The sequence below is a fragment of the Cystoisospora suis genome, assembly GCF_002600585.1.
Source record: "Cystoisospora suis strain Wien I chromosome Unknown contig_1043, whole genome shotgun sequence".
Lineage (NCBI taxonomy): Eukaryota > Apicomplexa > Conoidasida > Eucoccidiorida > Sarcocystidae > Cystoisospora > Cystoisospora suis.
Genome location: NW_027153844.1, coordinates 26,488 through 43,498, shown reverse-complemented (window position 1 = coordinate 43,498; position 17,011 = coordinate 26,488). Strand labels below are relative to the sequence as shown.

The 17,011-nt window shown below is 54.7% G+C and overlaps 3 protein-coding genes across 3 annotated transcripts; all 3 read right to left on the bottom strand.

Moving 5' to 3' along the window:
* Window positions 1–295: 295 nt before the first annotated feature.
* Window positions 296–2,556, bottom strand: CSUI_002491 (uncharacterized protein). The gene has a single exon (XM_068062691.1). The coding sequence runs from the start codon at window positions 1,313–1,315 to the stop codon at window positions 812–814; it is 504 nt and encodes a 167-aa protein (XP_067925339.1). The 5' UTR covers window positions 1,316–2,556; the 3' UTR covers window positions 296–811.
* Window positions 2,557–2,617: 61 nt separating this feature from the next.
* On the bottom strand, window positions 2,618–8,581 carry CSUI_002490 (uncharacterized protein). The gene has a single exon (XM_068062690.1). It carries the CDS (start codon window positions 5,891–5,893, stop codon window positions 5,309–5,311), a length of 585 nt encoding a protein of 194 aa, XP_067925338.1. The 5' UTR covers window positions 5,894–8,581; the 3' UTR covers window positions 2,618–5,308.
* Window positions 8,582–9,648: 1,067 nt separating this feature from the next.
* Window positions 9,649–16,261, bottom strand: CSUI_002489 (gda1 cd39 (nucleoside phosphatase) family protein). The gene is made up of 5 exons (XM_068062689.1): window positions 13,472–16,261; window positions 12,398–12,475; window positions 11,587–11,749; window positions 10,668–10,864; window positions 9,649–10,215 (listed from the first exon to the last, which is right to left on the bottom strand). The coding sequence occupies exons 1-5, from the start codon at window positions 15,580–15,582 to the stop codon at window positions 10,032–10,034; spliced, it is 2,733 nt and encodes a 910-aa protein (XP_067925337.1). The 5' UTR covers window positions 15,583–16,261; the 3' UTR covers window positions 9,649–10,031.
* Between the last annotated feature and the right edge of the window lie 750 nt (window positions 16,262–17,011).

The window sequence follows — 17,011 nt, the reverse complement described above, 5'->3', positions numbered from 1 at the left end:
AGAAAATAATCATGACGAGTTTCTCTGCAGGCCCGTCCCAGACTGGGGACTTATCCGTATCGAGATGCCCGCGACATGGCGGCTCGGCTGTCCTGGCCGGGGAAGTCGAGCTGGCCAGTTTCACGCGCTTGAGGGCTTGTGTAAAGCTTGACAAGAGTAAACGTCATGCAGACTGGTGATGACCTTCTGAAGACTAGCGAGCGTTCGAGAACTAGCCGAGTGTCACCGGCCATCAGGTCGCAGAGACGTTACTCGAGAGGAACCGTTGCCCCATTTTCCCGGCGAACCGTCAGCAGAACCGCTTTGTGAGCAACTGTCTGCTCAGCGCAGGTTACCTTGGACACAAGGTGGCAAGAGGAGGGAAGCGGTCTCCTTAGTGGCACGCCTTGTGACAGCACGGCGGAACTGGTAGCCTGGGGATCCCTTCTCCGGTGGCATAGCTGACCTGGACGGGCCAGTTGTGTTGGCCGAATCTAGCTATGGCTCCTAAGGCAGTAGGGGAGGCGCTCGCTCCGGGCGATTGCAACTCTCAGACGATTCGGTCTCCACTCCATTTCCCCCCCAAGCCAGAAAAGTGGCCTAGACTTCCGTCACTCGACTTCTCGGACTTCTTCTTACCTGAAACATTCAAAAATCCCCATGAAGTCAGGCTCCCTGCGTCGTGGGACCTCACAGACAATTCCAAGTTCCATGATTCGAAATTTTTAAGTAGCTCGCTACCGCCCTGCACGGCAAGGCGCACAGCAGGATGGAAACGAGCCCCGGCGTGCTTCGATGACACGCTGCCTCCCCACGAGTACCCTGTAAGCTCTTACTCGCCAACCGCTGCACCCACCCATGCAAGCGAGTCAGCGGACTCCAGTAACCGACAGAAGTTTCGTGCGGCGCGCCCTGTCAGCAACAGAGTGAAGCCGGAGCCCGAAACACGCGAGGAGACTGCCTGTATCATGCTGCAGAGGAAAGGAGCGCGGAGCGAGGGACATGTGGGCGGGACGTCCGCCACTAGCACCGCAGTAGGAGCTAAGAAAGCAGCCGAGGCAGGCAGATCAGACAATCCAGGGTCGCCGCAAGGTACTGAAAAAGGGGGGAAAACAGTATCGACTGAGCCCTCCATAAAGCTGAGTGATGACCGCTTGCTTGCCCAAGTAGATCTAGAATCCCTGGTCGGATCTGCGGGGGACAGCCAGCCTGTCGTTGTAAGCTTGGACTCATTCACAACGCGAAATGTCGCGCTAGCGTTGAGCCCAACTGCAACGAACTGGACCACGAGCTTGATATCGGTTTTCAACGTTATTGCGGACAATGCAGTTTTCATACCGAAAGGGCTCTTCCTCTGGGAGTTGATTTATCCCCAGACGGAATCTGGCTGGCCGCTGTACAACCCCCAGGGTTTGTACTACGTGCGTCTGTACTTAAACTCATCCTGGCGTATCATTGAAATTGACGACTTGATTCCATGTGACTCGGACAACAAGCCCCTAGCCCCTCAATCTCAAGAACGGCGTGAGCTGTGGCCCCTGCTGCTTACGAAAGCTCTGTGGAAAGCATACCAGCCGGAGATGTTCTGGAACGTCGTGGACGTCGCCCTCCTTGAGGCTCTCACAGGCCGAAAAGAAACAGAATACCCGCTGAGCGTGGATGCGATACGGCATTTTATCTCCAGAGGTTTCTGGGCCAGCGTCAAGCTCAAACCCACCAGTGTCGGGCAGGTGCCCGAGAAGGACAACGCTGACGGGGAGTCGCGGTGGGCCTTCTTGGCTGCGAGCAGTGGAGCCGCTTGCCGAAACACTGAGTGTCCGCCTGATCGTCATCCAGCCACAGAACAAAGCGCCAGTGACCTCTCACCGGTTACATGGCTTCTGTGCGACATCAGCCCGAATGGCTCACAAGTGTGTCTGAGAAGCGGCAACCTCATGTTAAGTGGAGGCCCTCACGTCAGCCATGATAATGCCGCCAGGACTCGAAGTCGTTCTCATGGGGCAGCGCAGTTTCCCGTCCTCGAAGATAGTTTCAGAGAGGACTTCCACGGAGTGTTCTCAGTACTCAGCCCCGATCACCCAGAAAATAGACGAGAGAGCATGCTGCAGAAAGCAACGGTGGAAGCGGAAAGGAGACAGAAGGAGCTTCGGAAGGATAGTTACGGCCACACTGTGATTTGTAAGCCGTGGGGAAAGATTCTGGAGCATCTTCTTGGTGACGAGCTGCCCCACCCTCTGCCTGAGACAACGGTTCGCGACCTCTTCGGAGAGGATAGCAGACCGGCCACAGTGCGCCAGAAACAGGATGACACCGGGAAGCTAGGCAGCGCGCACGACAGCCACCCTCCGAAGGCCAACAGACTCGACATGTTCACTGGCTCGGGATCGAACAAGGTGCGCGTCGCAGTTACATATTTCCCCAGGTATCGTTACAAGAAGACGTGCGCCGCGAAACCAGTGACTGCTAGAGATAGATCACTCGGTGCTGGCCACCCGGCGGAAAACCAGCCCTTGCCAAACCACGCTTTGTCGCTGTTGCATGGACAGGAGAGCCCCCAGCCACCGAGCAAGTGCAAACCACTAGAGATGCGCGGTCTCGACATTTTCTTGCAGATATCTAACAAGTACCAGCCGCAGTAACCCGACTCCTTGTCTAGGCGAACTAGAAACAGTTGCTCCTCATAGCTGTTAGTCTGTACTAGTGTTCTCATGGCTTGGTCGTAACTGATTTCCAGGCACAACCCGGGCAGCGTTCATTGGCGGAACGCGATGACGGTGACAGGAGTCGAAGTCTCAACTGCTTCCCACAGTTTAGACAAATGTACGAGAGAGAGGAAGGTCTGGACAGAGTGCAGCATCTGTCGACATCCCTCACACGGCACTGTCCTTGATATGTGTGCGGCGCGGTGCTGACGCGGACAGGCGAAAGCTCCAGCAGCGGTACTCGGAGAGATACTACAGAAATGCCAGATGCCCTGGCCTCCTAAAAACGTGCCAGATGTCCCGACAGACGGTGTCGCGTACGATGGCACCGCTTGGATATCTTGGGAGGAGCTGACAAGCCTGTGTCATTCTCCCAGCCTATATCTGTACGTGCCAGCGGCACTCTTCGATACCGTCTCTTCCAGCGACTTCTTCGACTACGACCAGACTACACTGCCGCAGATCTTCCCACTCCGAGTAATGATTTGTTGCTTGAACCTGCGGCCGCCGGCCTCGGGTGGAATGCAAAAAGCTAACATCAAAGAAGGGGAGAAAAGCGACGGGTCCCTGCCACGACCGCCACTCCGTAGGCGACGAACGACAAGTGGAGCCTTTTTGCAAAGCTGCTTTCGTCAGATTCCTGTTTTCTTCGAGTTTGACCCAAAACCGCCGATTCCACAGGAGATCAAAGACACTCCAGGACACCAGGCGGCGCCTGAGCCTGGAGCGACAGAGCTGGAAAGCCAAGCGCACTTGGATACAAGCAAGACCAGGGTTCCCCGATGCGCTTGCATTGTGCAGAATCTTACTTCGTTGCTACCGTCTTGGACTGGATGCGTTCCTCAGCTTTCCATGTGGAATCGGCTAAGCGGAGGCAACGTGTCTGAAGTACCCTCGTTAATGGGGCCGGACCCGCGCAACGCTGTGGCACAGGATATTGAGTTGTGGAAGGCAGAACAGTGTGGTGGCCAGGGGCCCACCACGCCAGCCGGGCAGTCACGGAGATTCTGGAGAGAAACTGAGAGTCCTGTGCTGTTCTCCTCCTTTTTGACTCAGCCGGATATGGGTCACGCTCTTCAGATCTGTTCAGCGCCACAATGCTTGAGTTTTGACGCACGTGGTCGCACGGTCACAAACGTGAATCTGACGTACGGGAAGTACGTTCTCATCGTCTGGCTTGATGCTCCCTCCGGAAGTAGCGTGTTCCGTGTGCGCTGGCCAGCTGAAAGCCGCGAGGACACTACAGTCGACTTAGCTCCGAGTTCCTCGCTGACAGCTACTAAAGCGAAAAAACAAGGCACCGACGTGCCTGCAACAGACAAAGAACTGGTGGACAATCCGTCATCGTGTCAGATGATGTCAGTCGAGGACTTTCTGCAGACCCATTTGGGAATGCACGTCGAAGAAGTTTTCATTACAGCACCAGAGACCACTATTCCCACTGGCTATGCGGTCTGGTACAAAGCAGAAGTCGAGGTCAACTTCCGGGCGCTCCAATCACTCTGCCCACCGCCGGGGGCAAAAACTGCTGGTTCGTCCCTTTCCTCCTGTCTGTTCATCTCCGTCAATTTGCCCCACGGAGGCCTCAACCCATTCTTGCGCTTCACAATTGGCCGAGTGCGGGTGCCCGGCAGTTGCCGTGCCCCTACACCCCTGGAGGAGCGCGAGCCTCTGAGCTTGTTAGCTGAGTCGAAAAACCCGAGTGTTCGAGCGTTCGTCCCGGAATCAGACCTCAAACAACTTCCCATCAGCCCCCTCCTGCGTATTGATGTGGCTGATCTGCGGGCTCTCGGAGAGGGCAAGACGGGGGCAGCGGAGAACCGGGCGAAAAATTCGGCTGACACAGCTACCTATCTGCTAATGATAGAAGCGGCTTTGCCAACGCCTGTGCCAGCCGTCGTATTTTCCGTCTCGCTTGGGGCGAAAGGTCTTGTAACGGGGTCCAGAGCTAGACGTGCTGAGGCGCAGAAAGACTCCCAGGACGAGCAGGCCGACGCCTTCCGTGTGACCACTCTAAATCTACCGTTCAGAGCGGCTTGGTCCGACCGTGCCACCACGAATCCGCAGAACATTGTACTACGCGAGCGACTTACTACTAAGGCATCTCAAGCAGTAACCGCTGCGCTGCGAATTACCGTTGAAAACCTCGACAGTGCGTTCCTGGTTGCCAGCCTCTCCGCAGTCTACCGGCCCCGAGCTCAGACGAAAGCGCGTAAACCTTCGGTCGTGCCAACGCCTGGAAGTACGGCAGCAGTAGGACAGTCGGCCGCATCCCGGCAGCGTGGCAATAACCGGCCGGCGTCGCCGGCTCCTCAGCCGCGCCCAGCACCGGCCTCGCCGGAACCTAAGAACGCTGACAGCCAAATGACGCCGACTCACGACCGGAGCCTCCCCGAGGAGCCTGCGACAGAAATTCTAGCACAGTGTGAGGGAAGACGGGTAGTCAGCTTTCCACACCTTGAACTGGACGCGGGGACAGAGTACGTGCTGCAAGTGATAGCTAGAAAAGCTAACGCAGGGGGCGAGAAGACAGAGAAGGTGGAACCGTGTTCAGAAGCCGAGTCGTTTGAAGCAGCTCCGTCTCTTGACTCACTTGCTGGGGTCGCGGACTCGAGAAGTTTAGAATCTCAGCCCAGGCAAGAGGCGAACTGCGGGATTCGCATGACTGAAACACTTTCGGAGGAACGTCTCCGGGCGGCGACTTGCCTGGATGGTGGTACCTGGAGAGTAGATGTCACAGCATCTGCAGAGATCGACCTCGCTAAAGATTGTTCCAGGCAGGAGTTCGAGGCCGAGCTCTTGTCATTTTGGAATGAAGGCGAAGCGGGCAGGGCGGACCGTTCGAAGAAGTCACGAAACGCTTTTTTAGCTAAACGAGAGCCCAGCATGGTACCCGAGCGAGACCCTCCAGAAGCCCTCTCGTCGCTTGCCGCCTTCAAGCAGGCGGTACTTTGGAGACTGGAGATGGATGAAATGCAACTCCTCCGTGTTATCGGAGAAGCCCCTGAAGAGGCTGAAGATGGCCAGGACGTAGCCGACCTGCCAGAAGTATCTGTGCAGTCGTTCTCAACCTGCAGGCCACTCCAAGAAGCTACTGAGGCCACCGAACATGAGTTGCGTTCTTTCTTCAATCTGGAGTTCGACCTCAGCAAAGCGGGAGTGATTAAGGGTTCGCAATTCTTGGGCGTGCTCGAAAACGGCTCAGCACACATGCTGAACAGCAAAGAGGCGGACGAAGGAAGTGGAGCAAGACAACTGAAAGGCAGACCCGCGGAGAAGAAAGGAAAGGGAGGGGCTGATAGAGACGTGAAAAAACAGTCTGCCGCTCAGAAGACCCCCTCGACCAAGACGGCAAAGGGAGAGGATTGGAAACGGGAACCGCAAGCAGTGGCTCCGGAGATTGAGCTAACAGCGCCGAGCCCCGTAGTTCTTCGCCGGCCGCTCTCTCAAACCATACATCGGAACCCAGTGATCAAACAGTTCTTGAATAAACTGTCTGCCAAGTACAGAGAGAGGACTGTAATGGTTCCTGGTGCCTCCAGATTGCTTACGCTTGGTGGAGAGATGGAACAGAAGGCTGCCGCAGACAAAAAAGTAGTCGGTCTTGCCAACAGACAGAATGCCCCTGAGACCGAGAATGCCTCGGATATCACCGGAGTGCTGCGAACCGAGCTGCAGAAAGTTTCAGCTGGAATGTCACTTCTGGATGTGTCAGACAGAGAACAATCTCCCTCAAAGAGTTCACGATCTGAAGCCATTGGCAAAGAAAGGGACTCACTCCGGACACTTCAACGGAGACGGCGCGACATTGCGGCCCGAGTAGTAGAACTTCTGCAAGACGACAGTCAGAAAGAGACCCCTAAAGAAGAACTGGAGGCGTTGATTGCAGAATGTGACGGTGCCGGCGTTGGGATGTACGATCCGAGTCTAGCGCAGAAGTTGCGAAACCAATATGCAGCGGTGTGTGCGATTCAAAGGTGCGCGGTACATCTATGTGACGAGATGACATTTCAATGTCTGCACGTAGGCGAAGTACAGCGCGTAACACAAGACAGGTACAACACAGGCGAGCTATTATCATTTGACAAGACTGAAATCTCCATTCGCCTGTCGTCTTCAAGTACTTTCTCTTCTGGAGGTCACTCCAGAAAAAGAGTAGTCGGTTCGAAGTGGCACGCAAGGTACCCCACATGTTTACGTTCTCGTGGAGCAGCGCTTCCATACCCAGTAGCAAAACGGTTTCTCTCGGGTGACCGCAGGGACTGGGCTACCCGAAGCGTGCCCCGCGAGCCCGTGACAGCCGTCAGCGAGCCGTAGTCATGGGTAGTCCCTGACTCCTGAACAGTACAAAGTGAACAATCACGACACCGCCATAGTGACTGGCAAGCGGACGGATAATACGCTTTTCCTACCACGCCACCATCACGGCGTCGACACTTGGATGTAGTTCCAGTACACTCGAGACACATGGCTTGTGGTTGAGGTCTGCAGGGCTCAGGAGCTCGCCGAAAAAGACGGCCAGGGACTGAAGAAGGATCTGGACGCAGCGAGAAAAGCTCCAAAGCGGAAGCCCGAAAAGGAAAGTAGCGAAGGTGGAAGCGAGAAAAGGGATGTCCCACTTACAGAAGAAGAGATACAGGAGCTAACAACACTCGTGCAGACCATTCATGACCTGTATGCGCAGGAAGGACCCGTGCGGCCTGTGAACGCGCAGAAAGCGTTTGCCGTATTGGAAGTAGCTAAGGAAGTGCTTTCTTTTGTGCGCGCCAGGCATTCGCCTGTGAAAATTTCCTCGCCTCGGTTAGCAGAACAGTAGTCTCGGCAAGTGGCATGCAATGAACTGAAGACCAACTGGAAGACCATTTGACTCAAGTCCTTTAAAGTAAGGTCTCATTGACGGGGAACAATAGCGAATCCTGTTGAGGATGAGTGCTACACCTCAATAATACAGACGTGGCTCTCCTCCTGTGTAGTAAGCTACCAAGGACGGCGGTTCCTTCTCAGGAAAGGTAGTCTTTATCAAGTACAGTGGAGCCGACCCAACTGACGAACAATGGACCACACAAGAGAAAGCACAGACCATGGAAGTAGATGAAACACAAGAGAGGAGGAAAGACATCGAGAAAAGACGATGGGACAGGGACTCAGCTTGTCTCTTCGTCGTCTCCCGCCGCGAGTTTTTCATATTTTGCTTTATGAACTTGATAAAAGAATATAAACCAGACCGGAACGCCGAAGAGTGTTGCCACAAACACGCCCAGCACGGCGAAAAAGAAGATGTTTCCCCCTGAACCAGCTGAGCCACTCCGTCTGGGCACACCGTAGCAGTGTGAGTACTTGTCTCCACGGAAGCGGTAAATGGGAGCATCTCTCGCATTCGAAAATAACCAGTCGCTGAGCTCCTTCCCGCGGCTCACTACCGACCTTGCTGTTTCCGATTCCCCTCTACGGTCTTGGCACTCGAACGGTCGGACATACTTCTTCCTGGAAGACACGGCTCTCCTCATCGCTGCCGTTGCGAGGCAAAAGCGGTTCTTGGCAGCTTCTGCCCATCCCAGCACGTGTAGTTTCTTCGACATCTCCCCGGCAGCTGAAGGAGGGCGCACACTGCTTACGCACAAGTCCACCCCCGTGACCGTTCCATGGGATCTCACTCTGACGGTAACAATCCAGAGTACCGCTACTGAGCAAAGCTAGACATAGCCGGACCCGTGACGGCCTACAGCTTCAGCGCGTACGCGTTAGAAAGGGTTCGTCTACCTACCTGTCCGAGGCGGGGGAACTCGGGGAATAAGCGAAGCAGACGTGCTGAAACTTGGAAGGCACGCCCGACAACCAACGCAGTCTCTCGGACGCTGCTGTTTGGTTGGGTGGATTTTCCGCATTAACTTGACCGGCGGGCCGTCACCAGTCGACTGAACTCCACAAGGCGGGAGCAATCGACGAGCACCTTACATGCATTCCTAGCTCGCATGCAACAAAGCACCCCGCATCGCGATCTATGGCCTTGAAGCTATCTGCAGTCCCAGAAGGTGTTAAGCAAGCGAGCTATCTGCAGTCCCAGCAGGTGTTAAGCAAGCGAGCTATCTGGAAGCCTACCAGCAGCTTTCGACCAACAATACTTACTTGATGCGACGGAGAGGCTACGTGGGGCTGCAACGAGGAGACAGCTTTGAGCAGAGGGGTGATTGTTGCTGCTGGGCAAGGCATCCAGGTCTACCGTCCTGGTAATCGCTTGCAGAGAGCCAGGTAAAAAAACACGGCGGATGCTCCTTCCTTCTAAATTTCGCGTGGCCGGGATAGATCCGCTTCCACAGGAGGCGAGGACGATTGAGCAAATTCTCAGCACGCAAGCAAACGGCATCCGAAGCACAGAAAGTATTCCCTGGCTCGCGGCTATCGGCCAGTGTTGGAGACGACGCGCTCCCACCCGACACTGTCTCTCGTTAGAAAAGCTGACAGCACAGTACTAAGTGACGTAGTGACTGATGCTCCGATGTGTGTCGCGCCACCGCTGTAGCAGAAGAGCCATGATGCCGCTCACGGGGGACAATAATCGGCGAAGCCAGCGCCAGAAAAAGAGCGAATTCCGGCTGGTTGCTGTCCTGTGCTTCTTTGCAGATGCTTCCGTTGCGAGCGACATATAAAGCAGGGTGAGTAGGCAACGCCCATAGCGTTTTAGCGCGGGAAGCAGAAAGAAACAAATATAAGCGGAACCAGCGGATGCGGAGACCGCTCACCGCCGTCCTATGGAGGCGGGTGAGCACCATGTACACCCCAGCGCTTGGAAAAAGTCTTTGCCACGGAATCAGTTGTCCTCACGAATGGTCAACTTTTATTGAGCCTCTGGCACGATAAAACGAACCAGCACAAGTTTGGGTACTACTTTCAGACGACCAGCATTGTAAGCGGACCAAAACAGAGACTGTGAAATATGAGTGAGTACTCTTTCCCGGCCCGCGAACGCAGAAGCAGCACCCACCGCGAGCGGTTTCAGAAACAGCGGCGGAGTCAAAAAAAATATCCGTTTCCCGGAGAAAAAGTTCCTGAGAGAGCCGGATGACAAACAGTCTTTACGCGCTCTCGCACTGGATGCCCGCAGAAGGCGAGGCATCGGAATTCGGAAGCCTAGTCAACTGGACGGGCATCCGCTTCGTCACGTGCTGCAGCCCGTCAAACGCTCTCTTCTGCGGGCTCTTCCGTCGGTTCTCCCAATCGAACACTAGGAAAACACTGGTGCAAAGGCGCTGCAATTTCCTGAGCAGGTCAAGAACTTCTCTTCGTTAGAACACTTCCCGTATTTCCGGTGTATACGCTTGCACCATTAAGCCTCCACTACACTTCGAAACATCACGATGAGGACAGACAACGACAGGGAGAGTCTGTGGATACGGCGACAGAGTCGACGATCTGGCGTTCCTCCGCTTCCTTTAGACGCTTCCGCAGATAGGAAACCTCATGGTATAAGATGATCGCCAGAATAACCGACATCAAAAGGAACGCCACGGCGAAGTGGAACAGGCCTTGATACTTCCTGGCAAGACAAACACATTGCCGCACAGCTTCCTTGTGCGCTTCGTTGTGTGACAGCACCGTTTTCACAATATCGCCGACATCCCCATGCTTCTTTACATGAAGACGGGATACTCACTCAGAACTTCAGGGTTTCTTGAATGTACACACACGGCAATGGTTAACTCAAAGAGTGTGTGAACTGGGATTCCTTCGCCCGAACACGGAAATGTAGGCCGGTTTACAGTGCACGCTGCTGTAGCAAGACGCACATCGACGGCCATGTCTGCCCGCCATTACATCGCTAACATCACGTTCATGATACCGAGACCCGCCGTTGACTTAGCCAAAAAATCCCAAGCGTATTATACCCTTGCGATTACCATGCTCTCTTCACATTCAGCCACTAGTCTACATTCACCCAAAATACCCTTGTCTGAAGACGCAACTCCTCGCAGATCACCCCCGACTCACTCTAGCGGCATCTGCCATGGAAAGTAATTGACTTCGCTGATCATTGAACCCATCGTCCACCCAGGGACGGGGTCGTCCTCCAAAGTACCCGTCGTCGGGGAGAAGGAAATCTGATCGGAGTCCAGCGAAAAGCCAAAGCCCTGCCGAAGAACCGCGAAGCTCCATAAAGACTTCCAGCAGAGCTTAGTAAGTGAGCTCTGCATGGACACGAATCATATATGAAGATATCCCTTTGAGCGGGCGCTGTGGCATTGTGCACGACCCGCATAAAACCTCCACAGCGCAAGTTGCCCGTCTCCTGCACCGCTGACGGAAACATAACCCGGGGGGAGGGAAGAAAATTCGGAGGACACCACCAGCACTATCCGGCTTTCGATCAGGACATCAAGCTATGCGCCTACTCCCCATGGTCACCGTGAAGGTGTCCGCGTACACGGCGACCTCAGATTACCGCGAAACGCACTCCAGAAATTGACAGTCACTCAGCAGCGGCGACAGACTTCACGTCACAACCTGCTGGCTGCTACTGTCGCCTACAGTGGGGAGACGGCACTGAACCAACTTGTGAGCAGCTCAGTTTCGCCGGAGGTGTCTGAAAAGCAGAAAGGGGCAGCTGTGTCTGGAAAGTGAACTTCGGTTCCTTCGAAGTACACGGATGATAAGCGTCTAGGCGCGCATACCGTCGGGACACGACCGAGATTGTTGGCTATTTACAAGCGCTACGCGGACACACACGAGTAGGCCGACCCATCCAAGGGTCTGCACATAGCACACTCCATACGCGGCACGTAGAGGGCACATTCACCAAATGCACTGCTTTACAACAAAGTGAAGCATTTAGCATTTTCATTCACGCGAAATATCCAGCCTCCCGTTCACGAGCACCGAGACAATGCCGAGATGCGTGTGACGAACTCACATCTCCGTATGGTCGATAGAGGCCTCTTCTTCTTCGGGCTTTCAAACGCGCCAACCGAAAGCTGCAGATTGTCTCTGTCGCCTCGAGGAAAGCGGACAAAGGCGTGGGGTTCCGGAGGCCTAGAGTGGCATGTATTTTGCTGTATTGGCCGAAGGCTATGAATCTGCAGGACAATTGCAAGAAGAGAGAACTGCGACTCCTCCACCAAGCCCACCTCCTGAAGCTACGGTCACGGTATGGAAGGCCCAGGAATTAGCCTCGCACCGTAAAAGTCTCCCCGGACACACGGATGAGCAGAGGGAATCTGACCGGCAACACCTACTTGTACACCTACCCCTAGGAGTGAGACTAATTCTTCACGTGTTTCTGTCAGGGACAACATTCTGCGACATGTAGCGTGCCCTAGTTCACCCGGAGCAGGCGGCGCTCACGAGAGACTGCGACGCCCTGTAGACAGGTTTCTCTTTCGTACCAGGACAAGGGCAAGATCTCATTGCCGCCTGTCAATGAACCTGAGGAAACAGCTCCCGAAAGCGGTATGCGTGCAGATGGACCCGAAGGAACAGCCTGCCCCAAAGAAACCTCTGGGGCTGCTGTCGTAAGGATCAAAAGTATATACCCGCTGCTGGAAAACACGCTCAAGACCAATGACAAACAACAGACCCTGAAAAGGGAGAATACAGTAAAAAAAAGACGATCTGCGATTGTACGCCCCCGATCAAGCGCCTTTATGTACCCGCGACTCTCCAGAAGAGTGTTTACACCTTGCACGCTGAAGCCCCCCCGCGAGCTCGTCACCCAGATATCTCACTTGCTGCTTTCCAGGCGAGGCTGGTAGACGCCGTTGAACGAACAGCTATTGATGAAGCAGAGGGAGTTGTGGAAGAGTCTGAGAGAGATCACGGCAGATGTACCAAAACAAGAAGACGGAAGAAAAGGCAGAGGTTCGATGGAATGTCCTCAACACACCGGCGGGTTTACCTCCTCTACGAGCATCCAGGACGTACTCTTTGTGAGTGCCTCTCGGTGTGTAGACGCGAAAGTTGAGAGCTCTTCTCCGCATCAACTCTGGACTGCCCTTTACCAAGAAATGCTGCCCGAACAGGCGCTGGCTCTGGCCGCGTCTGCCCTGTGCCCTCCCGGCAGAGCCGGACAAAAAAAGGTCTGGTAGTAGGGACAAATCTGACTACGGGAGAGGCATGACTGGATGAAACTGCCTAGAACCCGGTTCATCCAGAGACCTCTGAAGCCAATAGCGACTCGTGCGTGATTCACTCAACACAAGGTGCGGAGGCTGCGACCTTCCGTCGGCTTTAGGTGCTGCAATGCCCTGCGACGCCTCCGAGGCCCTAAATCCTACGAAGGATCTCCCCTTGCCTCTAGGTCAGCAGCCGGTTCCATTGTGTGCATTTTTTAAAGAAGCTCGCGAAGACTGCAAGTACGAGACAGTACGACGGTATACTCATCAATGCCGCACCTCCCCTTACCGTACTAAGCCACGAGGCACAGACGGTACTCAGGTGCAGCTGATAGCGTTGGCCCTTCCACCCACCACACTGCCTCGGAAGAGTGAAACCTAGCAAAGCCCTGGCCCCCCTCTATTCCATCTGTCTAGCTAGCACGGTACAAACGACTGCACGGGCTGCGTCAGGGGAAGACAAAAGGTACAAACCCGCCTTAGGGCCGTGCGGCTAAAAAAAACGCCCTACTTTCACCGTAGTCAAACGCACACGCTGCACGTGCACTCTGAGCTATCTGACTTGCATGGAAACTCGGATATCTCCCTACCCAGTACATTACAAAGTGATCACGCTGTGGTACACCTGTCCAGAAAGGTTGGAGCAGTCACACCCGTCGAGTGCATAGAGACAAGAAAGGAGCCTACTTGTAAGCTCGATCGCGGCATGCTCCGAAGTCTCCACTGCCGAGAAAATGAAAAAGAAATGTGTTTTTAGGCTTCAGATCAAGAGTGACTTCGACCCCTCCTCGTTTGTCCCTTGTTTCCGAAGGTTCATCGGCCATATTCGCTCCCCGCTCTCCTTGCGCCGCGCGTACCACGCCTCCTGCTTGCTCGCGTGTTCCTTCCGTTCTGTCTTGAGAAACACTTACTGTTGGGCCACTCTCTTTCCCCCCCTGAGCCTGTCCCGAAGGCTCACCAGACGTCGGAGCATCGCCGGGCCGAACGGGAACCGGAAGAGGATTCCTAGCCCGCGAGGCGTCTGGGCTCCGCTTAACGGCCTGACCTACAAGCACTGCACCTGACTTTCCTGGTGAAGCTGCCGTACTCCCTGGCTCCGGGTCAGCTGGGCTCTTAGACCCTTTGTCGGTGTCACGATCTTTCTCAGGCTTGTCACCGTCTCCTTCAGCAGACGAACCAGGAGCATCAAAAATCCTACTTCCGTCCATCCAGCGGGGGTATCCTTCAGCGGGCAAAGCAGACATGCTGTCTGGCCTATCATGAGAGGTTGCCCAGCTTTTCGGAGAGATCTCGGGAACCGCGTGGCTCTCCTGCATGTCCTGAAGCGTATGTCTCATCTCGGCACCATACGGAGCCATCGACTGAACTGTTTTCAAAATATCTTTGCGGGAATATTCGGCCGCCCGCATGTACTCGGCTATTTTCTGAACGTTGAGATCTACGTAGAACCGTCTCTCTGGATACGCCAATGAAGGCATCTTGAAGAAGATTTTGCTGCCCCGCGGAAGACATGGGTGCAAAGCAGTTAAAGTCACTTGCCTCTCCGGTGTCTTCCCTTCCTCATCTTCTTCTCCTTTGCCTTCCAAACGGAGACGCTTCGGCGTGCGGCCGTCTTTGCCCGATGAGTTATTTTGACGTGCTCTGCCCCCAGAGGCCGAAGTATGCTCGGACACAAGCGATGTCAGAGACTCCACGGCTTTTGCGTTCTTCTTGACAAAAGCCGGGTCATCACGAATGTGAGCGAGAAGTACCTCTACACCTAAAGCCGTGCTGATTCGGTTGAACGCGTCTGACCAACCGTAACCAAGGAAAGAATGTGAGTAGAGACGGATAAGTCTATCACCAAGATGGACAGCATTGAAGTCTTCTAAAACAGACGTGTGCTCGGGAGAGAATGTAATCTGCATGGAGGCCCCTCCCATATCGAGGGCCCCTACCGTTTTTTCTGGTTCGTCTGACAAACTCCCTCGGACGCTGTTCGCAGCTAGCCAACCGTAGACACCCTCTTCTTCTCCCGAAATGACCCTCGCCCACGATCTATGAAACTGGAACGGATTTATTTCGGGGTCTTGTAAAGCGTCTCGCAAGGACTCCATCAGAAAGTCTCGCACGCCTTGACTCAGATTTCTCATTCCCCCTGTTGCTTTGAGAAACAATGGGAATTCTCCCCACGCATCCGCAGAGACCCCGTGTCTACTTAGACACACCTGAGCTTCATTGAGCATCGTCTTGAGAGTTTGACGTGCCCCAGAAAGCTCCCTTTTCTCTGCAAACGAGCTGAGAGCTGGGCCCGCAGTACCTTGGCACAAAGGAAAAGGAATTGTCACAGGACCCGTGAGCGGATGACCCGGATCATACACACGAGACTGCCACGAGAAGACGCTAAGACGGGACCCATGTGAACCCGCGTCGATCACCAAACCGTAATCCAGTCCACGAGAGGAAGAGGAATAGATGGAAGTTGACGCTGACCAGATGAGCCAAAGCACAAGAAGAAGAAAGGGAGTCAGCAACCACCAGAAAATCTCCTTACGGAACGTCTTCGCCAAGCCGGTCAAAACCACATTACAAACAGACTGCCGCGATGGGAACCTAAGAGGGCGGTGGGTCGGCGCATCGGAGGACACATACGAAAACGGAGACGACCCACTTACAGAAGACAAGCGGCTCGGAGAATACAGGAGCGGTTCGCGACGTCCTCTAAGAAGAGGGTCCGGCGAATGTAGCTGATACCCTTCATCAGGAGAGTCCGCAGGAGGCGACCTCGAAGGAAACGGCGACTCCCTGGCAGCAGGCATCTTTCCTCCGTCAGCTGAAGCCACCCTTACCTCGGGGAATGCGGCGCACTGTAACAGGGCACCTGTAGAAGGGAACCGTGAGAAGCTCCGGATGTCGCCTTGCGGGGATGCTGCGAGATCGCCTTACCACAAGAACAGCTTCACAAGCTACGAGACGGCGCGGGAGAAATCACGGGGGCAGTGATCCACTGCCGGACATTCTAAGTTGCTAAAAGAGATAACTTCGGACATTGTGGCTTGCTAGAAGAGTGGACTTGCCAGCACTCGGCTTGCTATAGGTGAGTGTCTCCTCGTCTTTCTGCTAACATTATCAGCGAGGCACGCCACGTGCCCCCGCGACATGCCGTATCCCAAGGTGGCGTCCTCCGGAAAGCAAAGAAGGAAAAGCATTGCAAGCCATACGATAACACCTTCTTGAGGTCCTGGCGAGAAAAGATTACTTTGTACACGGGAAACGGAAGGGGAGTCGTGAGAAGTGTTGAGGCATGAAGGTAAACGCTGACCAACTCCCGCCAGCTGTTACCCAAACGAGACAGGAGAGAACGGAAAGGTCAAGACGGCGCCCCGCGAATTGCCCTTCAACCCACGATACCATCGACGCCCCGTTAGGCTACGTCACCCATGGTATGCAAGGAGCCACAACAACAGCTGAAACCATGGGCAGGGACGTGGTAAGTGTGTCACAGGACCCATGAACTGGCATGGGACGCCATTCCCGATTCTTTTTACGCCGGGCCTCCACAGGAGACTGCATGCGCGGTGATCGCATCTGTGCCGTACCCGGCAACAAGCTCGCTAAAACGCTGGGGCGAACCGCAAGGTTTGTCAAGTAAACCGACAAGGCGAGGTCAAGAGGCTAAAGTGCGAGCAGGTTCTAAATAGCAGCCGTGTAGCCGTTTATTGCTCTCGAGCTGAGGACACACCGTAGTTGGTGCTGTTGGGCTAGAAAGGGGAAAGGACACTGCGTCACCTGAGCGAGCCAGCCACCACGCAAGTAGGCTGAAGCAGCTCCGTATGGATCATCGCCCGGCTCGTTCAACGCTGGCGGGTGTATTCATGGGATAGGAAACAACGGCTCGTGAATGAGCAGAGGCAATGGGCTGAATTTCCGACTCTCTTCATAGACCCTAAACTCCGTGGGGCCATCCGATCTGTGTTTCGCGCCAGCTGCCGTAACCAGTTTCCCACGTTGCCACACAACCTGCCATAGGCGAGAGTGTTCTCATGTTGAGTGCCCGTATGACGGCACGCAATATGTCAGGGACGTGTCCGGACGGCGCGGAATACATCTCTGCAAAAGGAGTATGATACAGGCAAAATACCTTACTCGCCTACATGGCGGGGCTGCCTCAGATATTATATCGAACTTTCTTCAGAACGGCTCCCTTTGTAACGCCCTCGGTGCCACTCTGCGCCGCCGCCCTGTATG